This window comes from Neolamprologus multifasciatus, chromosome 19, assembly GCF_963576455.1.
Source record: "Neolamprologus multifasciatus chromosome 19, fNeoMul1.2, whole genome shotgun sequence".
Classification (NCBI taxonomy): domain Eukaryota; kingdom Metazoa; phylum Chordata; class Actinopteri; order Cichliformes; family Cichlidae; genus Neolamprologus; species Neolamprologus multifasciatus.
In genome coordinates this window covers 25,197,448-25,225,190 of record NC_140457.1, presented here as the reverse complement: position 1 = coordinate 25,225,190, position 27,743 = coordinate 25,197,448, and the positions used below count along the sequence as shown (strand labels likewise).

At 39.6% G+C, this 27,743-nt stretch overlaps 1 protein-coding gene across 1 annotated transcript; it reads left to right on the top strand.

Moving 5' to 3' along the window:
- The first annotated feature begins 458 nt into the window (after positions 1 to 458).
- Positions 459 to 27,578, top strand: LOC146496699 (sphingosine-1-phosphate phosphatase 1-like). Its single transcript, XM_085143184.1, has 3 exons — positions 459 to 1,683; positions 12,356 to 12,445; positions 22,520 to 27,578. The coding sequence occupies exons 1-3, from the start codon at positions 835 to 837 to the stop codon at positions 23,069 to 23,071; spliced, it is 1,491 nt and encodes a 496-aa protein (XP_084999310.1). The 5' UTR covers positions 459 to 834; the 3' UTR covers positions 23,072 to 27,578.
- The last annotated feature ends 165 nt before the right edge of the window (positions 27,579 to 27,743 follow it).

Genomic DNA, 27,743 nt, shown 5'->3' with positions numbered 1-27,743 from the left:
GAGCAGTTACGTTTCTGCACCCACAAAGCAATGACTGAGTTATGAACGCATATTTCACTTTAAGATATTTTTTACATAATTATTAAATACACAAACTAAATATGATCCAGTATTTCTAGACTTTAAAAAGGAAAAAACATCTATTGTGATGTATGTGTAGCCTCTGTTTGACTGATCGTGGTCTCCTTTTCTTCTTGGCAGATTCCCAGCGCTTTGCTTTATTTAAAAATGCATTTTATTATAGCCACTGATATATCACACTTTGCAGTACACACGTGGCAATTTACACCCGGCAAACGGTCAAATTAAACGGTAAAATTCTAACTGCTCATTGTCAATCAACGTCCTGATTACTGCATCTAAAGCGATCTAAGCGGCTTCCTGTTACTTCAGTGGCTGTCCGACCTCGACTTTGGTCCTAAATCTCTGTACGTTCTGAAGTTGACTGGGGAAGAATTGTGACATTTCATGCAGCACCTGAAGGCAACGGGGAAGGCGCGTTCCACGGACCTCTCGTGGATCTGACAGTTGCACATAGCGGAACGTTTATCGCATCTAGGCTCAGACAAACGGCAGGAGCCCTCCGGTTTTTTTTTTTATATCCGATACGGTTCAACTGAAAACGGGATTTCTTATTTTAAAACGACTCAAGTTGTTGTCATATTTTTTCTACTGTTTGCAAATGCTTCAAGGGTTCACCTTTGAGTGCCGCTCTGCCATGATGTACGGTTTGGCTCGCTAACGTTAGCCGGGGAGCTAGCATCCACAGTTCGGAGAAAGTAACGGAGTACGCGTTTCTTCGGCTACTTGGGAGTCGTCAGAGGGAATTAAAACATGGAGAAAATGAACGAGCTATGCCACTGCCTCCAGGACCCTCACCTTGTCGCCCGCTTTCAGAACATTTGCGGGGTACGGGGCACGTTTACGACCACCGGCAGCAGCAAGGTAGCGGACCGGGCTCACTCGCACAACAACGGCGCTTGTCATCATCGCGTCACCGGAGAGGATGACCGTGAAAACTTGTCCAATGTAGGAGCTGGGGAAGGAGAGAAAATGCAAACGGCGTCAGCGAAGCGTCGGAGAAGGATTGCGGACTCTAACGTTGCTAATAATTTTAAAGATGAAGGTGAAACCCTGTCACAGAACGGGACAGCGGTGTCTGCGGCGACCGCCGGGGGAGAGAGGGTTGGTGTGGGCAGAAGCCTCGCGGGACCGGGCGTCCGCAGCGGGTCCGCGCAAGATTTATCCCGGGCAGTCGATTGTGAGGAGAGCCAGGTCGGAGGAGTCTTGGGTCCCCCACGGAGCAGCAAGGTAAAGCCACTCCGCAAGAATTCTCTAACGGGCGACGACGGGCAGGAGTTCCTGATCGACAACCGCTTCTTGTACTATCTCTTCACTTTCGGAACCGAGCTGGGAAACGAGACTTTCTACATCACTTTCTTCCCATTCATAACGTGGAACGTGGACGCCTTCGTCAGCAGGCGACTGATCATGGTGTGGGTCTGGGTCATGTACCTGGGACAGTGTACCAAGGATGTGCTCGGCTGGTCCCGACCGGCCTCACCGCCTGTGGTCAAAGTGGAGGTGTTTTACAACTCCGAGTACAGCATGCCGTCCACGCACGCCATGTCCGGCACAGCCATCCCCTTCGCCCTGTACTTCATGACCTACGGCCGTTGGGAGGTAAAGTCCATTTTCACACACACAAACTGGATGTCACACCGTTGGATATAAGAGAAGTGGTTTGGAGCCACTTCCTCTTAATTTCAGTGAAAAAGACGAAGGAAGTTGGCTTTGTCATATTTTATAATATTTTGACAGCATATTTTCCTTATACGCAAGTGAAATCGTTAGGGTTCATTTGAAAGCACAGGAAACGCAGGTGGAGTGACAGAAACTCTGCACGTGGGTAAAATCGAATCTTCATCCCTCATTTAATGTACTCTGTTGCAACCGTGGAAACTGCACGCAGACCAGCTGCAGACACGACTCTTTACAGGCGGAATATATCTAATATTTTATTAAAAGGGGTTTTGTGTCAAAAGAAGATGAAAAAACAATTTCATTTCTGTAGCTTTTGTTAAATTATACAACATATCTGCTTATTACTTGATTACCAACATTAATTTTTTTTTAATTATATACATTCAAATTTTTTTATATACTGTTTATTAATATATTTTTATTTGCAGTACAGTGCAACAGCTTTACTCAAATCTAAACTATTATTAATTACTTGCTTTCCCTCCAGAAACTCCCAGTTCCTCCCACAGTCCAAACACATGCAGGCAGTGGGGTTGTATCTTGTGTCTCTCTGTGTTAGCCCTGTGACAAACTGCCAGACTATCCAGGGTGTACCCCGCCTGTTGCCTCAGCAGGGATAGGATAAACTTGGATAAGCAGAAGAAAATGGATTTATGTAGTATTTAAAGCAGCAAAGTGTTTCACAAACTAAGAATTTACAATGAAGACACTGGATCATATCATATTCTAAGTTGTGAGATCATGGCAAAATAGCAGAGCTTCAGATACTCCCGCTGGCATTTTGTTTTTTACCACATACGTACAAATACCGATGTGTATGTAATGAGCTCAAATTTGTGGATTTATTCCATTAGTTGGGTCCAAGTTTAGGAAATAGTGAAAATTGTCCACAGTTAAGTTTAACCTGCAAAACCAGCAATTCAGCTGAAACTGAGACACAGCATGCTCATATTTTAGCAAATTGTCAATTATAAGATAGGTGTACCCTAAAGAATACAGAGCTTAGTTCCTTTTGACTCGAATGGGCACCATAATTGTCAAAATGGACATAATATTGTACTCCGTAAGAACTAAAACTAGCAGTGGAGCTCATAAACACATCAAGAATATGTTTACTAAAGGTCTAGAGCGTTGAAAGCCATCTCCCCATAGATTTCTGTTCAATCAGATTTCTTTATACTACCACAAAGCCCCCACCTGTCTAACACATTGAATGCATGTTGAAGGCACTTTGTCATTAGCTTCACTTTCTAGACCTGGGAGCTATGTCCTTATTTTATACATGTCTGTAATTTGATGTCAGACCTATGATCCTCCATGTAATCACCTGACCATGCACCCTTTTGCTATTCGCAACCCATATGACCACGTGCCAGTCTTTTCTACAATGCCACTGAGACTTTGCCCTCTGAAGTCAGTCTTCTGAAGTGCCATCATTAACAATTAATGAGCTGTTGGGTCAGTGGATATAGTGACAGCAGCTGTGGGGTGACTATGGAAGCTGCATGAAGACAAAAGCTGACTCTTGACTGGGTAATTTACTGCATGAAATCATGCTTGCTATAGTTACAGCAAAGACTGAACGCCTGACTACAATTGACTGCCCTATGGAGGAGAACACTCCTAACACAGCTAAAAAGAAAGCCCAGAAAGCCCATTACCAGTTTTGATGATGTGATATTTGCTAATTTTCTCTGATATTACTCTGCTGGTTGGATAAAATAAGCAGCTAATGTTTTAGAATTGCCCATCTTGGATTTTGGGCAATTCTGTGACTGTTAATAGTCTTTTAACAATTCTGTGACTTTGGAATAATCGTTTTAATACTTAAATGATTATTGCAAAAGTGAGGAAGTTGGCAAAAGGTAACGTGATAATGTAAGTCCCTTGTCAGCAGCATCAGTTATGCAGCTCAGTAGTTACACAACTGATGATAATTAGCTGAAAGCCCATATTCAGCTTTCTGTTTTTTGGCATTGTTAAAAATTTAAAAACATTTTAAAATGCTCCAAAATCATTTGAATAACATTAATGCTGAAATTCTGTTTTAACAAGCCATTTCTGTTATTGTTTCCTTCATCTCCTCCTATTCAGCCTGGAGGAACAACGCCACATTCTGTCCAGTCTGTAAAAAAAACAAAACCTCAGTCTGTGAGTCCACTTCTGTTGTCTCACTGTGCATCCACACAGTGAGGAACATGCTCGACAAGCTGTGGGACAACTGTTTGATTCATTTAAAAAAAAAAAGAAAAGAAATAGAAGACACTCGACAAGATTTTAGCAGGCATTTTTTGTTAGCGACAGAAACTTTTCTAATTTCTACTTTTTTAAACTTTTTTTTATGGTTCTCCGATAAATATGAAAAAGTGTAACCTTAAAGTCAAGTGCAATTACCACTGAGCAATTACCTAATGAGCCGATCAACAAAACAAGACTGAAGAATCCTTTGAACAGCTGATTAATCTCTGAATGATATATCTATAGCTGCTGCTGATTTTCTATGAGTATACTAGTTGTTGTTGTTCTCAAACGATTAACTATTAACATAGGACATAAATGTGAAATGACAGGATGAAGTACATTTATCTGAAGTGGTTCTTGCTAAAGACATCTGCCTATTCCAGTGAACAGCATATGATAGGTTGATTTGCATAGCCTGCTTTTTGATTACCGAGAGCTGTTTTTTGCTGACAGTGGTTATCTACATGTTACAAAGATGAGCTCTTCTGTTTTATTAATATAAACAAAAATACCAGTGTATATGAAAAATTCTCACCATTAGCTCTGCTGCACACTATATTTACAAAGGTGAAATGACAGGATGAAGTACATTTATCTGAAGTGGTTCTTGCTGATTGCAGGACTGCTTATCTACATTTAACTGCATGTCTAAGGCAGTATTGCTCAAGGGAACTGCTCTGCACGGACTCGTCACTAAATCCTACTCTGGCTGTGGTCATTGTACAGTCCTCATTAAAGTCCTCTCATCTTGTTTGCGAAAATGCTAAACATTTCATGATCACAGCTTCTCAAATGTGAGGATTTTCTTTGTCATATGTGACGCTGAACTGAAAGTTTTGGTTTGGACTGTAGGTTAAAAAATCTGAAGATGTGACCTGAAAAACTTTTTGCTGACATTTTATAGACGAAATAATTGAGAGAATAATCAGCAGCCTAACTGATAATGACAATAATCATTAACCACAAACCTTGGACAGTATATTCTGTGGTGTGGGTCATTTACAGAGAGAAATGTGAGGATTTGTAAAGTGAAATAGGTGGGATTGGGATTGCTGTCTTTTGAGGTTGAAATCACAGCAGAGTTAGTACTGATTTACTACACTCAGCCTCTCTGAGCCGGAGCAGGAGAGCTGGCCCCTTGACCTTCCAGTGAACAACTGAGATAAGACTGATTTAGTGTCTGGGACTCTGCTTTTATCTTTACTGTCACTACAGCTCTCTTTGTGTTTGACAGTCTAAATTTGAAACGTGTAAGAAGTTTGAAAATCTTCTTTCACACTACACGCTCTGAACAAACCAAACTCTATTCAGCACCAAACAATACAAACCGCTGACTCGCTTGTGTGCAACACCAGATAAGATGTTGACCTCTGTCTCACTTTTTGAATCAGATTCATGTATTTGTTTTCTTCTCATGTTTCTCCTCAGTGTTCCCTTAACTGGGGGTTTAAAAAGGCCTAACACTGAAATTTTCCAGGCTTGTAAATTTCTGAAAATTATGCAAGCTGGTTCTCAGTTGGTGTATGAAGAAGAATTGTCTCACACTAATGTTTGTGTTGTGTGTCTGGTGTGTGTTACAGAATGTCAAGTGAAGTCCAAAGCTGTCATCTTTTAGATGTTTTGACATCTGGTGGCACCAGCTGTCTGGCCATGTTAGTTTTGCTATTTTAGCCACAAAAAAATGTGGTTATATTTTCAGGCGCTTTCAAATCACACAGCAAGAAAATCTAGCTTAATATATACAGATCTTGTCATTTTTTCAGCTAACCAGCTAATCAGCTACTGTAATTTCCCTTGTTGTGTAGTGTGACTTGTGATTCATTAAGAGCATCGGCTTGTCTCTGACGTTTGGTGGTGTCATCACTTTACAGAAATCTGTTTAAAAAGGAAAAATAAACTATGGAAAATAAGCCCCAAAGGTTTATAGCTTGTTTCTGCAATTCAGAGTTGTTGTTAATGCCATTATCCCATGCATCCCTCCAGTTGTTCTTTGCTGCTAGCCTCTCTGGGAAGTTTCCTTCTGCTTCCCTGGTCGACTTGTCTGAGCAGAGCAGGAATGTTTGGATTTAGATGGACCGCAGCCATTCAGTCCTCCCATCCCACCACCCTCCTCCTGCTCAGACAGTAACTCGAGTCAGATGTCGGGCCATGGAAGATACTGTAGATTAAAGTTGAAGGAGTTGATGAAGAAATGGACAGATGCAGTTTGAGAAGAGAAGAGAATGAGGTTGAGCCGAGGAAGAAGAGAAAAGATTAGCTAGTGAATGAGAGGAGATTAAGTAAAATTAGACTAGAGGACACGAAACAGAGAAAGCCCTGAAGTGTTTAGAGACACGGAGAGGGGATTAATACAGTAAAGTGCAAGAAGGAGGAGGACTGAAGGGTATATAGAAGGCTAAAGAGGGAAACAAACTAGTTTGATGGTGGAATTTGTAATAGGCTATAATATTAGCTGTGGAAAAAGAGTGCTGTATATACTACAGAAGTTAGTGAATGGCTGTTAGCAAGTTTTGTGATGTTGTCCAGTTGATTCAGAACACAAACAACAGGCTTTGTGTGAGACTTCCGTCTTCAAGCAGGAACATAAGGTGGGAGCATTGCAGCTTTTCCTGCCAGCATGAATGAGTTTAACAGTATAGCATTTCCTAACTGCAGCTTGAGCTTTACAAGCTGTTTTGCACTTTTTGGAAAATGACAGGAAGTCAGGGAATAAACAAATCAAACAAGGAGTGCTATTCACCAAATGAAATTAATAAACTGTATCAATGATCTTTTTGAAAATTATTATTTTTTATAATAATGTTTTTATTATAAAATAATACATTTATTTATTTATTAAAAGTATTTATTATTTTATTATGATCACCAGGCTTGAACTATAATTGTTTAAACTTGGTGTAAGAATTGATACTGGGCTCACTGGCCACGGAAATATATTGTGATATGATTGATAGTGCTGATTCATCGATTGTGGGGCCTTCTGTGTGGCACAAACGAAAACAAAACAGCACTACTCCTGATGAGAAGAAGAAGAAATGCATGAAAAGAAAGACTTGTAGGCTTTTTCAACTGGGACACATAACATAAACATATTTGTCCCTTGTGTTTTTCTACTACTTTCACTTACATCAATTCCTGATAGTTTCTGCAATCTCTCTCCAGGAGTTTGCTGACATTTGTGAGTCTTTATATTGATGCTGTCATTATAACTCCTTATAATGACACAATCCTTCTTATCAGAAAAGCACTCTCGACTGTTCTCTAAACCCAAGCGGCGGTTGATGTCTGCAGATCACACCAGGCCATCTGGCACCAACAACTATGCCATTGTTCAAAATCACTTAAATCACCTTTCTTCCCCCTTCTGATCAGGTTCAGCAGTTTGTCTTGACCATGTTTGTGTTCCTAGATGCAGTGAGTTGTAGAAATGGGATTGGCTGATTTGATTTTTGCATTTAAAAATCAGCTGAACATTTGTGTGGAACAAAGTGTCCAGTGAGACTATAAATGTAAGTTGGAAGTCTTCAGGCTTTAGATGATGCTTAGTTGCCCAATGTAGTTGATTAAACTGTAATTATGTTGGTAAATGGCTGATAAGTTGATGAAATATTCTTTTCTTTTACTCTGATGAGAACACATAACTTTAAAATGCAGAAGGGCCTTTTCACTAGTTTTAGTGTTTTTTATGAAATGAATAATGGACTAAAGGAGAGAATCATTTTATAGATGAAAGAGTTTATGATTTAGGGAACTGGAAGATTGACTGATAATAAAAGTGAGGAGTGCCTGTAACTGTTTCTTTGTTTATTACTGTTTAATGTTTTCTCAAGCAGTAAGTCTATCCATTTTTTTTAATTGTTTATGCTTATACAAAGGTGTGGCCGAGCCTTTTCCAGCTTGTAAGTCTTTCTCTCCAAATGTTATTTGGATCGTATTCAACCCAAAAGTGCGTTACCCAAAGGTATGGTTTTCAGAGTATCTAGCAACTACTTGAGTATAAGTGCCTTTACTGACTGACATCACCTCAAAAATGTGTCATGTAAATATGTTAAATAGATGCTCCTAAATCAGGTAATCAGTTGAGCGTGGACTATGTCTGCTATGTCAGAAATGAAAAGGGAGCAACTAAAACAATAGTTTCTTTCAAAAGATTCTAAATCTCCTTTAAAAGATCAGCAGCTCACATTGTTAAAGCCTTTGTTTTTCTGGTTGACACTTTGAACTGCAAATGTTTCAAGCTGCAGTTTCTAGCAACCACACTAAACACTATAAATCACATTATCACTATTCAGGTCAGGGCTGTCCTACAGTGCAGTATTATAGTTCAAACATGAGAATGTCATTCACAACTTTGGTTTGTGCATAGCCTCAACTCAGTTCAGTTTACATCTTGGCACTATTCTAAGTCAAACACAGCACACCTTGGGAACTGTGTGCTTTGGATGTGTGTGTGTGTGTGTGTGTGTGTGTGTGTGTGTGTGTGTGTGTGTAGACCTATGTATTTGCAGTATATGTCATGTGGGAGAATACTGAGAAAACTCAGCACTGAGGCTCAGCGAGCAGTGTGCAGGGAACCACAACCCACAGAAGAAAGCACACCATGTCTATAAAGCTTTGCATGAGACAACCGCCACACCACTGCTGTGGTCACAGACACGAGGCCAGAGTGGATATGCAGACATGAACCAGAGACACTTTTTGTGTTTATGCGCAGCCAGAGAACGGTGTTTGATGGTGTCCTCACAGCCCCCGCCCCCCTCATGAAGTTCAGCTGATTTTTCTCAGTCTCAGTCTCAATCTGTGTGTCAGGCTCCTGCATCTGACTTGGCTTCACAGCTAATCCACACACATAAAGGCGCTTTATTTTTCAACCAGCACCTCCCGCTCCGCTGACCCCATTCTTGAAAAAGGTCTTAGAGTTTATAATTGAAAACTCACTGGTTAAAAAGACACCTGTAGAAGAGTCTCGTGGGAGTCTTGCTAAATGTAGGATATGCTTTAAAGAGTCGCCTTTCTGGTGCAATATTGTACTTTGTCCTCAAGAAAGATGCCTACTGTTCACTCCGAATGTGGATGGCTAAAATATAATTCCAGTGTCTGTTAGGCAGGTGTTTAGTGTTTTTGATATGTTTATAATGTATAATGTTCAGCATCCTAATGTAGCATGTTGTCAATTATGGATCTACTGATGTAGTATTTCTCAAGTCAGAACTGGACTAATATCCATCCAAATACTGGATTAGTAGATTGGCATTAGTCCAGCTCTGATTTGAAGCTGGATGAGATATTGTCACCAATGTTGCCACCTATGGCTATTCAGTTCAGGTACATTTTGCTTACTGCATAGAGCATCAGCAGCAGTGCACCGTTAACGCTAAAGAAAACAGTGGTTGGAAACCAGAACACATCCAAAATTATTGTGACAATGTGCAATGAACTTGAGTCTTGTTGCCATTTAAATATTTGCTTTAAAAATGGGGACCAGATCTGTAGACAGTCAAAGTCAGTTCTTTGGAGCTTTGGTGCATGAAGGAGCAGTATGAATCTACTGTCAGTTTATGATCGAATCAGTTGAAGTTAATACTACGATTAAGTGTGATAAATAGGCAAAAACCACAAAGCTGTTGCAAATCAATTGCTGTTTACATGCAGATATTTACATTAAAATACTTTCAGTCAAATAAGAACCTCATAGAGCTGAAACAGAAATTGCTCCATAAATAGTGACGTAATTGATTTAAGTGAAAATGACAGTTCCTTGGAAATCTTGTTTATATATAGGAATGTAACCAGAGTACAACCAGATGGCAGCCTTGTTAAGTCGAGTCCCCTATTGCAGAGAGACCCATTGCAGATGAGCTGTGCTCATCAATCACCCAGACTGACTCACATTAATTGCAGTTGCATTAGTTGGCAATATGTCTGTGTTTATAAATTGAATTTGGACACAGGTTGTGTCCAACCTAGTAGCTTGTCCAAGTGCCTTGAGTTCAGAAGTGGTTGAGGGTGTTACATGCTCAACCTCTGGGAAACCACTTGGTCACTGCAACTATTTGCTGTCAGTCGCTGAATGCAAAGGAATTCAGTGCAATCACCGGGCAACCACTGATGTTTCCTGGTCACAAGGAGGCTCCCGTTTTTATCTACCGTGACTGAGGAAACTAAGAGCAATTATTTAGATGCTAGTGAAGTTCACTGCATAACAAAAATAAGTCCTGCTTGGTTTCCACAAATGTCATAAGTGTGAGTAGAAGGTTTGCTTTAGTGTGCCATTTGGTTCATTTTAAACCCACTGATCTCTAGTGTGCAGGGTTAGCCTTTAAGTTTAGTTAGTATACTGTTGTCATGAAAAATAATCAAAAACACAGTAACTTGTGCCCTCTGACAGCCTACGTGGAAATTAAAAACCCCACTAAAGATAGGGATGAACCGCAATTATATACACAAATATATGCATATGATACTTTGCAGTGAGAGCATCCCTTTGAATAAAGGTGCTGCTGTGGTTAGCTGTGGTTTGTCTGCAGTAGCTACATTTTTAGGAACAAATCATATCTTTTATTACAAAAACAGTTGGTTCCATAAATTGTAAATAGAGAAAGTTGGAGTAAAATGTATTTTTAATATCAGTCTCTGTTATGTGCCATGACCCAGAATTTCACACTGGTGCCAGTCATTAGGAAAAAAAAGCCCTAGAAATGCAACAAAACCCTGATAAAAGCTCTTTCTGGTTTGTTAGAATGTGTTTAAGCCAGCTGTCTCATAGCTGTATATTTAGTAAGGTTTCTGCCTCATCTGCACTGAGCAACTGTTCGCAGTATCATCGGTGTCAAGTGTGTCACCCCATAAATCAGTATCTTATCTCTGTTTAATCAGCCTTCACTAAGCACCATCAGGTAGCTCTCATGATTCATTTTCCCCTGAAGGCCACAGTGCTGGGAGATGCTGTGATGTTGTGGGATTAGTAATTCTGTTCTGAGAGAGGAAATATGAGCTATCTGAACTCAGAGTATCCACAGCAAGGAACGCAAAAGGTTTTTAGCAAGTGTGCAAACCTCAGCACTCACTCTATCCTCTGCCTTCTCTTCCAGTCAAACTGTCACTCATTGTGTCTTGTGTCTGAATCTGTGGATGCTCTGATCCAGTTAGGCTTCGGGTAACTTCTGATACCAAAACTTCTGATGACCCAAAACCAGCATCAAATGAAAAATCTGGATGCCTCACTGCGAGGAAAGACTTGCAATCATTCTTTTCTCTGCAAGGTACCATAAGGCCCAACTTAAACAGCTTTCCTAACTTTGTATTACAAATAAGTACATACTGGAATATAAATGTACTGAATTGGTATTTATTAGTAAATTAATAGAAATTTAGTGATGTACATAGAACTGCACCTACAAACATAACGTCCGGAAATTAAAATTAGCAAGCGATACCTCAATGCTGATTCAGGTGGAACAACAGAAAACAGCCCTTTGACTTTGGACATAATTACATCTTTATGGTAGGCAACCAAGATTGTACCATAAACTTCGTTGACATTCAAATTGATTAAACATAAATATATATCTATATTTTTTATATTTTTATATATATCTATATTTATCTATATCTATATCTATATCTATATTTTTTTTTAAATGTCTGATAGATACTTTAGTTAGTTGGTAGTTGCCATTAGGTATTTTTTTTCTTTTCCTTTTTTCAAATCCTATTCATCTGTATTCAAATTTCTATGTGTTTCTTTTATATTTTATGCCGTACATAAGGCTGTTATTTTGTGTTGTTCAAAGGTGTTATACAAGTAAACACGCCTTGGCTCCCTCCTCTCAATGCTGCAGGCCAGGAGCATCTGATAAGGAAGTGGCAAAATTGCTGAAACATTTATGAGGACATTTGAGTCTGGTACACATTAGCAGATAATCATATCCACTACATCACAGAAACATTTTAAGGCTCATTATAAGCTGCAAACTGAACAAGTTCTGGATGAAATTCTACTCCCACGACATGAGTTCTTTGTTAACATGCAAATACAGAACAATAAACACAAATTTGATAGGTTAGCTTTGATACAGTGACTCACTGACAGATGCAGTAGTGCACTTTTTGATGTAAAGCAAAGCATGCTCACGCAGTGCAGTTCAGAATACACTTTTTTATTTGTATTTTGCACTACATGCCTTAAACATTGTGTCATGCATAATTAGTTGTTATTGTAAAGTAAAAATATTAAACATGTATATGTATGTATATGTGAAGATTTATTTGCTTCTGTGTTTCACCATCATAAATTCAGTTTTTTAGGCTTTTTAGATGTCTTTAAACTTTTTTCCTTTCACCTCCACAGTACCCGTCCACACTGGGATTCATCTTGGCTCTCTGCTGGTGTCTGCTGGTTTGTTCCAGCCGAATCTACATGGGAATGCATTCAGTGCTGGTGAGTGTGATCGATCTCTTACACACACACACAAACACAGACTTGCAGTCTTGCCAAACGAAGGACATGTTTAATATCATCTTGTGTTTTTAAACATCATAGCAGGTCTGTTGGACAAACAGCAACAGTAGTGATTTGTACCAGTGTGTGGTACACGTAGTTAAGGTTAACTGTTACCTGTGAGAAGTTGTCATCTCAGGGCATGTTGCAGAGTAATGCAAATGTATGGTTATGAGGAGTATAATGAAGGAGTAAGTAAGTAACTAAGAGGAGTAAATAAGTAAAGTAATACATTATTTTTTGAAGAAGTAATGAGAAGTATTTTACCTTTTAGAGTAAGAACTCCAGCACTGTCTGTCTTACGTTTTTGGTGCTGTTTACTAGAGGTGGGAATCACCATACATCCCACGATACGATATTATCACAATACTTAACGCATGATACGATATTATTGCAATTTTTTAAAATATTTTGCGATATTCAGATTCTGTACATAAAGGTAAAGTTTATCAATATTCATTTTATCTAATATCAAAGTCTCACACTCAGTCTTTCTCTCATTTCAGTTTTATTGTTGACAAACTGAACGGTTTGTATTACAGTCTAGTCCAACTTAACTGAATGCAACAATCTGGTACAATTATAGCTATTCTGAACTATGCAATTTATGAAAACTATGCAGCCCATTCAGCAACTGAAGAATTTGAAAGTAAATTAAAACAAAATATAATTTTGCATGAAATAAAAAAGTTTTAAACTTAATTAAAATAAAACATGTCTTAAATTAAAATAAGTAAACTGTCACATTTGGACAGTGAAGGAATGTCAGGATTCTTGCTCGGAAAAAGGATCAATATGCTCTGAAGTCAGAGCACAAAAACCTTTTTTGTAACAAAATATCGATTTCTGCTGTCCCTGTATCGATACATTATTAGCAAACAAAATATCACCATACTACACTGTATCGATTTTTTCCCCCACCCCTACTGTTTACCAAGCTAAAGTAGTTTGGTGTCAATTCGTTTTTAATATAAGAACCTGTGAAGGGTAGGCCTTTCACACAGCAATATTGTTTAACTTTTACTACCAACAATCTGACCTTTCTTCAAAGGTTCAACCCTCTCTCAGACAGATGTCCATAGCTGTGATATGCTAGCATCATTTACCAGAGGATCTTTATTGAGAAAGAAAATGTATTTCAACACTTTTTAAAGGCTGTTGCAGTTTTTGGCTTTGGATGCATTTATTTGTTTATATATATATATATATATTTTTTTTTTTGTTTGTACAGTGATCACTAGACTCACAGCACCACAGACAATTTACCGGTTCAGCAATTCAGCAACGGCAGGCAAATAATTGACTGTGTTATTGCTCCTTTGGGATAGTAGTGTATGACGCGCTCCCATGTGGCAATAAAAACAAAGAATATGTTTTTAAGACAAGAAAGATAAGTAATTGTTTTATTATTAACAAGTTACCATTTAACAAGTTGTCTGTTCTAGTTCACTTTTAGTTATGTCATTGTGTAATAGTGGTTGTTCAAGTCTCTGTGCACTTTAACAAAAAGGTATGCTGTTTTCTTTCTCTTTTTAAAACTTTTGGGACTAATAAATATTTAAATGTCACACTTGGAGGATGGATTAGTGACATTTCAAAATCCTGCTTTTTTGTTCCTGTGTTAACCTCAGATCTAAGGTGAGCTTAGAAAAGAGGAGAACAGGTTCACTGCACATACATCAGTCCAACTGCAAGGGAAGGAACAATAATGGAAACATGATTTTGAGTGGATGGGAACTTGAAAATGTCTTTGTTTTATACTGTGATCAACAGCTAGGCTCAGGAACAGGAAACCTCTCGAGCTGTTGATGTTAAGCAGGAGGTGTATTCTGAACTTTAGTCCAAACAGTAGCTTTCCTGTGTTAAAATGTTGAGAAGGCAGATAAAGGTAACAACAAGAAGGTAGGTGAACCACTGCAGTTCTGTGCTGTTTGTGGAGTTCATAGTTATGGAAGTGCATCTCCTCACATATACCAAACTGTGATGTTCACAATAAGTCATCAAATGAACAGTAATGGTTGTTTCATATCAGACATAGTTGTCAACTCCTCAGTCTGACACTGCTTCCAAACTAACCAAATACAGTAAGGAAGTGAAACACACCGCAATATTAAAAATGCAGGCCAGTAGATGTTGTCGCTGTTGCTGTTATTATTTCACTTCTCATTCTCTCATTTTCTGTTTGTTATTACTGCTCCTTGGCACTGGCACACAATTTGACAACAGTGTTAGTCCCACTCATGACTAACTGTCTGCTCAATTCTGTCAAGGTGCCACATGAATCAGCAAACTGGTGGAGTAGATGGATTCAAAGGTGAAGAGTCAGGCAACAAAGATGGCAAAGGAGCCAAGTTCAACACCAGACAAACTTAATATTGTGCAGATTTAAGTTCAGCTTATCAACAGTCCCAGATTTTCATGTGGTCCCTTACCCACTCCCTGGTTTAGAGCCTACCTGTACTAACCATGCCTTTCAGCTAACCTGGACCAGTGATTCTGTCATGAGCATGCTTAGGCCTGTATATACCATCAGCAAGAATTAATAGTGGAACACTTGATGTTTTTGCCTGCAAAAACTTGCCCCTGCTTCTTTTATCTGCTCTCACGTTAACGGAGTACAGTCATAACAAATCTATCACCACAGAGGTGTGTATACCTCAGGTTCCCTACAGCATTAGAAGTTTTCTCAAAGTCCTATAGGTTGCAAGAGATGTGGGGGGGTTGGGGGATGAAATCAACCAGCTGGAGATACTTGCTTGTAGCTCCAGCAGTATGTGCTGACTGGTATAGCATTCAATCCTGAGTCAGTCTGAATCAAGTTCCTTTTGCAGTTCATACATGTATATTAGATAATCATAAACCCTGGCTTAAGAAGTCAGACTCGGCTTGAATGCCAGATGTTTTCATGGATTTATTTTTAAGAAACACATCAATACTTCTGTGGTGAAAAAATCCACACCACAGATGTTTTGGTCAGATGTCTGTACGGGGGTAAATCTCACTGGTAAACGACGTCAGTCTTGGTGCACTTGTGGGGTTGGGTTGTCTGTTGCAGAGGGAACATTCTCCGTGGTCATGACTGTGTCAGTGATGGATGGTGGTGTGAGACCAGCAGAGATTACAGCACGCTGACCATCTTCCCAAACAAACTCAGAAAGTAATTCCACATCAGAGACCTTTAAGAGCTTTCTGTGGGTGCCCACAGGTGGTATCGCTGTGAAAACCTGCACCTCAGAAACCACATGCACACCTGCCTGCTCACATGGTGTCATATCTCTGCTGCATGTCAAACAAAAAGGTCCAGTTTTCCTAGAAAGGTGTTTAATATGATTAATTTAGCAGTCAGTCAGATTACAGTTCAGTCGAAATGAGCGTGCTGAGACGATTGATCCTGACATTTAAGCAGAGCGACAACAATCAGCCTTCAAAATCACAGCTGCTTGAGGAGCAGCAGTTATGCCCCAAGGAGCTTATTACAGTTTTTCAAGAAAAAAAGTCATTAAAAGTCATTAAAAAAAAAATTAAAAGAAAAACATCCAGGACTGAGTCAACGTTTATATGTGATTTGTCAAAATAGTGAGCATTCATTTAAATAAAGACAAGGAAAAACACTCCCTCATGGGTCCCACATTACTTAATGAGTTCTCAAAAGATCACATGAAACTGTTAAACAGAGGAGTTTTTGTGATTTCCAAAGCAAAAGAATCTGCTGTTTTCCTGTATTACATTGATATGCACGTACTAAATTTCTCTCAGTAGCCCTGTGAGACAAATTTGTCATTTTGCCTACAGAAATAAAGGACCAGTGGCCCTATATTAAGAATAAATGGGTAAAAATAGCTCATAAATTAAAGCTAGACTCCTTCACATTAAAGTGCACCTTTAAACAGTAATATATTTTTTGCTTGTGAGATCATTAAGACTTAGTCAGCTTACCAACAAGTAATAACAGTAAATGCTGGGTTAGTGGGGTGTGGGTTTTGCTCAGCTGCAGCAAAAGAGGTGGCACAGAGTACTTCAGGGAGGGCTGATCAGCACAAGCTGTGGCACATTCACTAATTATGCAGTCAGGCGCTCGGGCCTTGATGCTTTAACATTGTTTTGTATGAAAACTATGTGAAATACTTTAAATGGCATGTGTTTGTCTGTCTCTCATATTAAAGTCCTCATCGTTCTTGCAGCGTGACCGCTTACTGTTCATGATTAAGAAGTATTTGTGAGCAAGCCAGAAACTCCTGCTGGCTCTCCTCACTGTCTCACCATGGATATGTTAAAAAGAAAAAAAAAGTCTGTAACCATAGCAACTGTTGCAGTACACACCAGGCCTGGGTTGACTTTAAGCAATGATGTCAGTTTATCTATAAGATCTTAATTGCCCCTTAAAATAACCAATTCCCCCTTAAGTAAGCCTTAAAAAACCATGTCTTTGTACAGCGGTCCATGACATCATAAAGACACACCATCTGTATTTTAACTCCTCAGTTGAACTATGTCATACTTGTACTGTGTGACATTTAGCCAGGTCAGCCAGTGCAACATAATGACATTATCATATAATCTGTGAAAGGTGTGCACATGCTTTTCATCATTTCACACAAAGCTTGAATTAAAGCCATCTGTGGTGTAGTAGTCACATTGATTTTTTTTTTTTATATCAACAGTACTTTTGCAGTATTGGGCATGGATTTCAGATTTTGAGAAGTTGAAAAGTAAGAATATTTGTTTGCTCAGTAGGTCATGCTTTTGGTGTATTGATTTGAAGTTCTGGGCTTTGGGTATTCTTATTTTAATATAGAACCACATCCTTATGGATGATTACGCTTCAGTTCACCTCATTTCCAGCATGCAGACCGCTACATTTTGTGATTTCATTAGATTTTTCTAAGAATTGCCTCCTGAAATATTTATGGACAGAAGTGCCTTGCAAATGGGGGTCCTGCTGTCCCACTCCACTCGCAGATCTCTCTCCTTCTGCTCCGTTCAGCAAAAGAGAGCGCAGCAGGCTGTGCACGGCCTGAGAGAACACATAAAGACCCTGTCACTTGTAACTTTCTCTCTGAGTCAGTGATAATCTTTGACTTGGCCATATTTATGTTTAACTTGTGTGTGTAGTGATTTTGTCACAGTTAAAAAAAAATCCCTTGATTATCACACCAAAGTCCTAGAGCTCAAAAACCATTGAGCTTAGAGGTGACATCATTTTGTACAGGAGGTTTTATTACATAGGGTTGAACCAGTTTTGAATTTCAAGCCTTATACTGTTGTTTGAAAACAGGAATTGGACAAATATGATACCAGTATTTTTTTTTCAGTCTTTTTATTTGGTTTTCTTTTTATTCCATGATAACAAAGATTCTTTAAGACTCTTTTAGCCTTCAATAAAAATATATTCAATAAAAAATAAAGTTTTGGTCTGTATGTAAGAACATGATTTGTCTTTATTTGAGCAATTAACAACCATAATGCTTTGAGGAATATAAACAAGAAACATTTATGGCGTCACTTGTGCTACAGTATAAGCCCCTCTGTTTTAGTAAAGTGGGAGTTATTTAATAAGCTCTTGTTTAGCAGTAGAGACAGTCTCATTTAGCCAGCTTATAAAATTCTGAAGAGCATCTTTCTACATTTTTCTAAGTTGGTTTCGTCTCAGTGGTACAGATACCCCTGAAAATTGAAAACTGGTGTGACTCTGAACACGTGTGCGTCATGTCTGTCTATTCAGATTTGACTGGATTACGGGAAAAAAAATGGGTGTGAACTTTAAGGTGTGACTCGCCTGAAAAACAGTGACCTCAGAAACACAACATTCAGGTCAAGAGAAAAGACGTGAACCTTCTTGAGAATGCTCGAGCTGCTGGTGCACAGGCACAGAGCTCATTTCCTCCATGTGACTTAGCCCGACGGCTGAAGGCTCCACATCACTGTTGGGAATCAGGGACTGGAGCTTGAATACTTGGTGAGCTATTATCGGTCTGCTGTGCCAGGCCTGCAGGGCACTTAAAGAGATCTGGAAATCATCACGCCCAATCAAACTGCTTCCCCCCTCCTTTGTTGAACAGGAAGAGCTTGCAGACAAAAAGCTGTTCTGCCCCTGATAATCATGGTGTGTTCTGCAAACTGTTTACTAGTTCATGAGAACTGTATGCCATTTCTAGCTCCCTGTAATGTTTTGATATTTAAATGCAACAATTTGTTTACTATTATACTTCTGCTATCTTACAAATCACATTATTTATAGGATTTTGAGGCTTTTAATATGTTAGTAGGCCCAGTAGTCTTTTTTATTTTTATTAAATGTTATTTTTAGTAAACTTAGAAACATACCGATCAACTGTGTATGTGCCCACATCCTGTTATTTCCCTCCAGCTGCTTCCCTGTGTCTTTTCTCAAAATTTAAATTATTATTTTGTTTTGCCTTTAATGGACAGATGCAGTGAAGATGGACAGGAAAGTGGGCAGAGAGAGAGCAAAGACGTGTAGCTAAACCGGCATTGAGTAATTTAAAATTCAAAAAAGAAAATCACAATGTCAGTGACTAACTTTGTGATATTTTTTAAAGCCTAATAATGAAACAAGAAAGTAATGCGTACTATTGGGAATTCTCTTTAGTTGCACTGATTAAGAAATAATGCTGCAGCTGTTCATTTACATCATGTACTTGTTACTGATGCGTGAATTGAACTTGTGCATCATTTGCAGTAATTTAGTGAACAGGCAGTAGGCACATGTGGTTGTGTTTTACAGAGAGAGTTCTTAATGGTTCTTTCAACATTTAGGCCACCCATTCTGACAATTTAATGCTCTTTTATTTTGTTGTAAAGATTAAGGCATCTACTGAATGACATGCAGTGTGTTGTTCATTAAGGGCACACCCTCTTTTTGGACAATTTTAGTTCAGGCAGCACATTGGTGTCAGTAGAGGAGAAAATTACAGATGGCTGAAAGCTTCCAGCCTCTCACTGTGTGTGCTAGTAAGAGAGAAGGCTGATACGGGATGGCACTGGCACCAGTTACCTTCTCAGAGGTCATTTGGTTATCTCACTGTTGACTCGTTTTGATATGGTCACACAGGGAAATGTGTCCTTATAGTGAACCATCTGTCAAAAGTGGAACTGTTGGGACACAAGTTGTTGCTGAGCTACAATCCATCTGACGCCAGCTCTGCGGCTCTGGCGCTCGTGGCTCAGCACGGGCTACTAACTGACTGTTAGCTCAGGGCTTACACGTACCACAACATGTACTTAAGCAGCCAAATAGATACTTAAACTCTAACAGGATCTCAGTTTCCTTCCAGTGCGGCCATTCGAGTGGGCTGACCCTGCCAGAGACGGCTGCAATGTTCCAGTGTCTGGCTGGTGGATGGAAACTGGTGTAAAGTTACAGTGGCTATCATTGATTTCTCCTTCCAGGGAAAGCAGACACTAATCACAAAAGTAAATAGTGTACACACCCAGCTTAGCAAGATGAGAAATGATCAAGTGTTAATTTACAGTGTGTGCACTCACGTTATAGCAACGTACCCAACGGAGTCTCTTCGCTGGAGGCATGTGCGTGAATGGCCAGGAAATCTGAGCCTGTCAGCAGAAATGGACTTGAGGGATTCCCATTTTTCATTCTTGTAATGTTTAAGATACGTGATTACTACTAGACCTCGTGAATAGCATAATGATAGCAAACGTGTAAGCCACAGTATGCTAATGTAAAACATAGAATAAAGGTGAAAAATAAGTACCACTGATGGCAGTGCTCAATATACACTCTGCAAACCAGTGTGACCTGATTAGGATTATTCATTACATGCCATAAGTGTGCATAATTGAATAAACTTGGGTACTGTGTCAAGTTTGCCATGCATCCTGCAAGATGATAACGCGAACTGAAACATAAGCTTTAGTTCCTCTACCGTTACTTCTTTTGCTACACCCGTAGCAGCTGGAGGATGAATCAAACAAAAGAGGCTTCTGCTGCCACAGTGTAACCAGGTTTTTTTTCTTTGTCGGAATTCCATTCATCGCACGCAAGCCTTTGCTTAATTTTTTTCCCTACGAGCGCCAACTGTGATCAGGCTCTGATCGAAAGACCTCTCCTACTGTGTAAATCAGGATCACCATTTAAAACCACGTTCAAAGATTGCACCGCAATCCTTCCACATCGGTTATATGTACATGTACATCGGACAACCCAAAAAAATGTTGTTTTACTGTTGCATATTATCAGTTCTAGTTTAGTGCGTCAAAATCAACTCCAGAAAATGCACAGAAAATTACAAATGTTGTTTTTCCCCCAACCCATAACCAAAGTGTAGCCGCACACACAGGTCTGCCCTGTGGTGCTTCAGGAAATGTTACTTTTCCTCCCCAACATTCAAACAGGTGCTAACACTGAGCATTATATCAGCATACACACACAGCCAGATACATGTTAGAAAAGCAACAAAAGAGAGACATAAGCACATGCAAGAATAAGGCTTCAGTGTCTCAGAGGCGTGGGAACAGATTCGGCTTAAAATTTGTATTTCATGTCATTTTTGTAAAGTTTGTTGGTGGAACAACACGTTATCTAGAAATAAGGTTTAATTGTGAATTAATTTAATATGGGTACAGTGTTGCAGATGAATGTCTGTCAAGTCAGTCAGGGTTTTGATTCTGTCAGTGTGATGTGGGAACCATGTCGGGTAGTAAGGATTCTTAGATTGGTAGTCGACTGATCACAGAATGCCATCCAGATACAAGGAGTCACTTATTTCAGAAACAGCTTGGAGACGTTGAGCAGGAGCTGGGGTGAAGTCAGAGATTTTTTTTTTTTTTTTTGGGCCTGTCCCATTTGGTTCTTTAGCCGTCAGAATTGTTGTCTGAAGACCAACAAGGATACCCAATGGATTTATTTTGCCAAATGGATCATCATGGCATTGCCGTATTGGTCCACCGGCAGGGAGTGTGGTGAGGGGAGATAGGCCTCCACACTTTGGAGGGCCTGGGAGTTCCCAGAGAGGTGGAGTCTAAGACCCGACCTGACATATAGACACAGACAAACAGGCACACACAGACACAGACATGCATTCCCACCCTCATGCACACATATACAAACACTCAGCACTCACCCAACGTAGGGATAAACATAAATGGACATGTACACACAATCACACTCCCCAAACATACTCTATACCCCGGGTCCAGGTACCCTCGCCCCCAGAGGGGGAAACGGCACCCAGACCCAAGAGATGAAGTCAGAGATTTGAAAGGTTTAGAGGAGGCAAGAAGCCAACTGTCAGTTTACTCCAGAGATCAGTAAATAAACAGCTGTGACCTTTGTGTTTGAGTCCAGAGTTCGTCAGCACGTAGATCTTCCCGTTTTCCTGTTTCCTGTCAATGCTGATCCACTTCCTGTTCCCATCCGAAGGAAATGCTCCAATAAATATCCTAATAATAGCACTTCTTATCTGGTAATGGGATTTTGCTAATGAATCAGCTTGTGCAGGTTTAAATTTTTAATCTGCTGCTTGTGTTGTTTCAGCATTTATTCACAGAATGCATGATCAGTATAAATCATGTTTTCTAGCCAAGAGGGAAATTTGTTTTGCAGTCAGGTCACACTGGTTCGCTGAACAGGCCCATACAATCAGAGAAGGCTTTGGAACTGAGCGCTAATAACAAAGCACACGGGCTTTCTCTTCTTTTGTCATCGACTGCAGACCAGTTTTCCACTTTTCCTCAGTCTGTTTTAAATGAACTTTGGCTGAGAGAAAACATTTCTATCATTTCTGTCCCAACTTTATTGGAATTGAGCTTGTATTCTCCTAGGTGTTTGTTGAAGAAGAACCTACCAAGGATACTAGAACATGGTTGATATTTACAGTCCCCTTCCTGATTTCTCCACCCTCTGACATCACACACTTTGTTTCAGTCCAAATTCACAACATAGTTGCTTTCATCTGCACACATGTGAAACACATGTCAATGACAGTCTCAGCTGTGCTGTTTTGTTTACAATTTCCGTCTTTGTATTTCCTTCAGGACGTCATCGCTGGGTTTCTGTACAGCATCCTCATCCTGTGCTTCTTCCTGCCGATACTGGACCTGATCGATGGCTTCAATTTGACCTGCCGCTACGCTCCAATCATCATCATCTCCCTCCACGCAGGCCTGGGCCTCTTCTCCTTCACCCTGGACACCTGGAGCACCTCTCGTGGTGACACCGCTCAGATCCTGGGCACTGGTGCCGGCATTGCCTTGGCTTCCCATGTCAACTACCACCTGGGCCTGATGCCCGACTTGACACCAGACCAGCTTCCCCTCAGCATGCCCGCACTTAGCCCCAGCCTGGTGGCTGTTGTAATGCTGCGGCTCGTTGTGGGAGTGCTGGTGCTGTTGGCCACGCGGGCGCTGATGAAGGCCATCACCATCCCACTGGTGTGCAGAGCGTTCCGAGTGCCCACTGATGACCTGAGAAAGGCCCGGCAGCACATGGAGGTGGAGCTGCCTTACCGCTACATCGTCTACGCGACAGTGGGCTTCAACGTGATCTTCCTGGTCCCGCTGCTCTTCAGCTACATGCAGCTCTCCTGATTGGATGTTACTTGAGTGTGTGGCCAGTCAAAGTGAAGTAAAAACCTAAATGCTGTCATCAGATCAGTTTTGCTGCTTGTTTTCATCCACAGCCTAATCCCTAGCTGGAGGTTGCTGGGTTTGGGACTGATGAAGGTACATTAAAGCCTAATTGCTGATCTGGATGCAGAGTTTTTATCAGATTTTTTGTTTTTGTTGTCTCAGGTTACTTTTAAAGACGGGTGAATCCTGAGCGATGGGAAATGGGCTTCGACTGTTATCGGTTCACAAGCGATATCTCTTTGTTCTTTAGATTTATTTAAGAGTAAAATCCAGTCAGATGCTTTGACACTCTCAGAGCTGGAAAGTCACTCCTCAAATTCAAAAAAGCATTTCAACAGTGGCCTCTAGAAGACTAAAAATGCAGGTCATGACCACTAATAGATGATGTGCGTTAGTATTTGCATTGTTATGACTGAAGTTGTTATTAAGAGCTCAGGCAAAGAACCATAGAAGTATTTTTTTTTAGGAAAACTTAAATTATTCCAACAACTCAAGTGAATGATAAATCTTCAAACGCCTGACAGAAAATGTTGAAAATAAAAAGACTTAGTAAGTCTCACTAACAGTCTGAAAGCCAAAGATATCCAGGCACATGATGAATAAATAAATAAAATAGAAAGTCTTCTTTTAGTCGGATGTCCAGATGGATCAATGGCAGAACGAGTTTGGGTTGTAAATTAAGTGCTTAGTTTAACTAGTTTAAAGAATGTTGTAGTTTGAGTTCAGTGTCACTGTTGAAACTTTGTGTGGTTCTTTGTCTAGTAGCCTCTTAATGTTTCTGTTTGATTATACTCTCCTTTGTCTCAATTCCTAAAGCAATAAGAGACCTTTCATTTTATGATTCCTGTGTTCCTCTACTGGATCGGAGGAACATTTAGTCTTTAACCTCTGAACCCCCTGCCTGCGGAGAAGAAACCAGTTTGCTTACAATTTTTGATTTGTTGTTACGTCTCTGATGTCTGAGAATTCAGCCACATTGTTTTTTCAGGAGGTTAGATTGTGTTTTCTTAAAGGGCTTTCCCCACTATTTGAGTTCTGAGTTTGACTGCTATTCCTGCAACCCGACGGGAGAAAAAATAAATACCAGGCACATACTGTACGATGCAAAAGGAAAGGAGAATGCATCGCTTTGTTTGGGAAATGTAGAGAGACGGTTTTAATGATTTTATTTTGTTCTCTAAGAATGACTGGAGCACTCAGCTCAGCCTGTTTTTTTTATTTTTTATTTTTAAACACTGTAAACTTGCTTCCTATTAGAGATGTCGGCTCACATCCACTTCCTGTTCTTAGCTGAGGTTCTTTTGCTGATGTCAGGTGGGAGGAGGTGGTGGAGATAAACCGTCCGGAGGGAAGTTTTCTCATGTTTCTAAAATTGGAACTCCATTGACAACTTTTTTGTGCACAACAGGCGCGTTCTAAAAATATTAGAAAGTATTCGACTACAAGTGCAACATTATTCACTGTTTTATCGTGCATGAATTTGATCCTTGATTCTATAAATGTAGGAAAGTTTTGTCTTCAAATTTTGAATACAAAATTGCTCCAGAAAAGCAGCGTGAACGTGAACTTTTTAAGTGCCTTTTACAAAAGTAATCAAACACATGGTTGCCCTGAGAAGTCAAATGCACTGCAACATAAGGAAACGCCAGCAAATAGAAAAACAATCCAGAAAGCACACAAAACACAACAGAAGTTGAACAAAATGCAATGGAAGTAAACAAAGAAAATCACACAAATCACAAAAGATGCTTCTGGGGAGGTGATAACATGATGGAACAGCTACACATGTGACAGAAACCAAAACATGTCAACTTTTGCACTAAGACACTAAAAAGAAGCAGAGTTGTTGTATAACATGGAGAAGAAGATGCAACGTACAGTATTACTGATTCTGTAATACTGTGCATACATGTTTGCTATCAGCCGTTTACCATCAGGTTATCACTTCCATCCGTCACGTTATTGTCTCCCCAAAAGCACATCTGTTGTGTTTTACAAGGATTTTTGAGGTTTTGCTGCGTTTGTTTTTTTTCTATTTCCATTGTGAAAGAACTATTTGATTCAATTTAGCTTGATAAGATGTCAGAGCAGAATCTGTCATCGTAACACTCTGGTGATGTTAAACTTGTTAAAAAGCATTTTACATTTGCAATAAAAAAAAAAAAAGCTTCCACTCGGACTCTTACCCGAACTTTGTCTCCTCCACACCACAACTAGTGATTAATTGGTTAATTAGTTGATTAACAAAGCTTCCTTCGACCACTCTAACCTGAACCTGAGTATAAAGACCGAGGCCAGGAGCCCAGATGCCTGCTTCCTGTTTCTAAGCTGTGTGTGCCTTGCTTAAAGGCACATTTAAAAAAAGGTTTTCTCCCATTGACAAACATTTCTTTAGTCTTAATTTCTTTTTTTCTTTTTTTTTTGCCAAGCTGATTTATTTATGTTATTTCTGTGTACGGTACTCTGCTAAAATAAATGCACTGTTCCCAGAATGCACTGTTCCCCCTCCGAGCCAGGTAAAAATAATGAAGGTGGAGCTGGTCCTCAATGCAGTCCAATCAGTAGTTCCCTTTGATTTGTCGTCTTGCAGTTGGTTGGTAAACACTATGACTAGTGACCGTTATAATGAATAGATGCTTTACTCACATTAGCACCTGTTAGCTAATGCAAGTAAGATTCAGTCATTTACAGACATCTGTGCAGAGAAATTTTCCAGTATAGCAGCTTGAACCAGCAAACATCTGGAGTCTTCCCTTCATAAGTGACCTTAACTGTCCCTGGATACTACAATTTTCTGTGGTATGTTTGAGGAATTCGATTTGATTGTTTTTCTGTAGTCGACTACTTCTGTCTGAAATGATAATCCAATGATGTGATGAGAGCTGCTGATTGCATTGGTTTAATTCTTTAGGATGTTCACATATAGTTTAGTATTTTCACTTAATCCAGCTGCAGATTTGCCTCTAATTAACCGACTCATCAAAGCCAAGCGGACCAGCTTACTCTCTGCATTTGTCAGCCGCCTGGCTCGTTTCACTTCCTGTGGCCTTGCCTCGTGCACAAAGATGTTTGTGTTTTTCGAAGCGTTTGTATATTTCTTGACGTTTTCGTGCGTGTGTTTGGACACGCGGTTTTGTCTCTGTTCCACAGAAAAGAGAAGTTTATTTCTGTTTCTGTTGTGTTAATCCTGTGGCTGAGCTGAGTTTGTGTGAGTGACGGACAGAAGCTCAAACTGCAAGAAGTCGATGACAAAGCAACATTTGTCATCTGTGATGTTTAAGGACATTTCCCCTGCACATCGACAAAGGAGATGAAGCTGAACTCCCTGACACGTCTCGCTGTGATATGTTCCTGTGTTTGGACACTGGTTTCCACCTGTGGATGTTCTTTTTTGTGGCGTCAAAGCAGGGCTGGCCTCGTGATGTTTGACGAGCCTAATTATAAACTTAAAGATGTATATTTGGTACAACATCTTTAAAATGCATCATATAGTTTTGTTTGGCTCTGTTTTTATATCATCTTAATCGTGATTTTGCTTTGTTGTGATCGTGATCTTTTGTTGATATTATTTCGGTACATTAATATATTTTTGAAATCCTATATTGATCTGTCAAAAATATATAGTCTGTGTTATTTTCTGTGGTATGATGTGGCTGAATTACAGAATTTCTTTATTATTTGTAATGTCATTAGGAGATGGATGGGCAGTCACCAAAGTCTATATACTGTAATAACACAATAAGCTTGTCAAATTGATCCTAATTTATTAATATGATAACTTTAGTTCTTGCAATACAATATTTAAAACTGTGTTTCCTTAATCTGTTCAATGATTGGTTTGGAGCAGCCAGCTCTGCTTTGTCAACTCACAAGATGGAGATTTGATTTCTTCTTTTTTAAAATACTGGATCTCAGAGGAAAAACGTCTTTCTTGACCAAATATGCAGTATTTAAACTGTGTAGCTAAACTGCCCTACACGTCAGTGCCTTCCTCTGTCCTCAGCTCTGTGCCGTCATGTTGCCTCTTGCACTTTGTAGATGTATATAAATATGGGAGGATGAGAAGTTTCCTGTTTATAAAAAAACAAGAACAATTTTTAATATTGCCCCTACTTTTGCTTTTTAGTTACTGTCTTGAGGAAAAATTTGCAAGTCTTTGTCTTTAAGTCTACATGTTTGATTTAGTTTGCTTCGCAGAAATGAATTAGCCTTTTTCTCCCTGATAATTCGCGGCTTTCATTCCATATTGCAGTCAGAGAGTAGAGAGACGAGGTGAACTCTTGTGAGTTTCAGCTTGTAATCAAACCCTTCATGATTCCTTCTTTATTTGTGAAGTCTCGCTCACTTTCACAGTATTTTCTTCATGTTTCTGCAGGGCTTTATTGTTGGTTTTCATCTGTGATTGAAAATGTGGCTTATTTCTGTCTGTGTGAATTAACTGAGAATAATAAATGAGAGAATCAAATCTGTGCCTGCTTGTCCTCAGTTATTCCCTGCAGTGACAGACTGCAGAATGAAAACGTCCGTGTGCGTGTGGAGTTTTGGACATGGATGTAAAACCATTTGAAAGTTTGTTCTTACTGAATCTTTCTCACTGTAAAAAAATGTTACTAATTATTCTGTAGGTCTG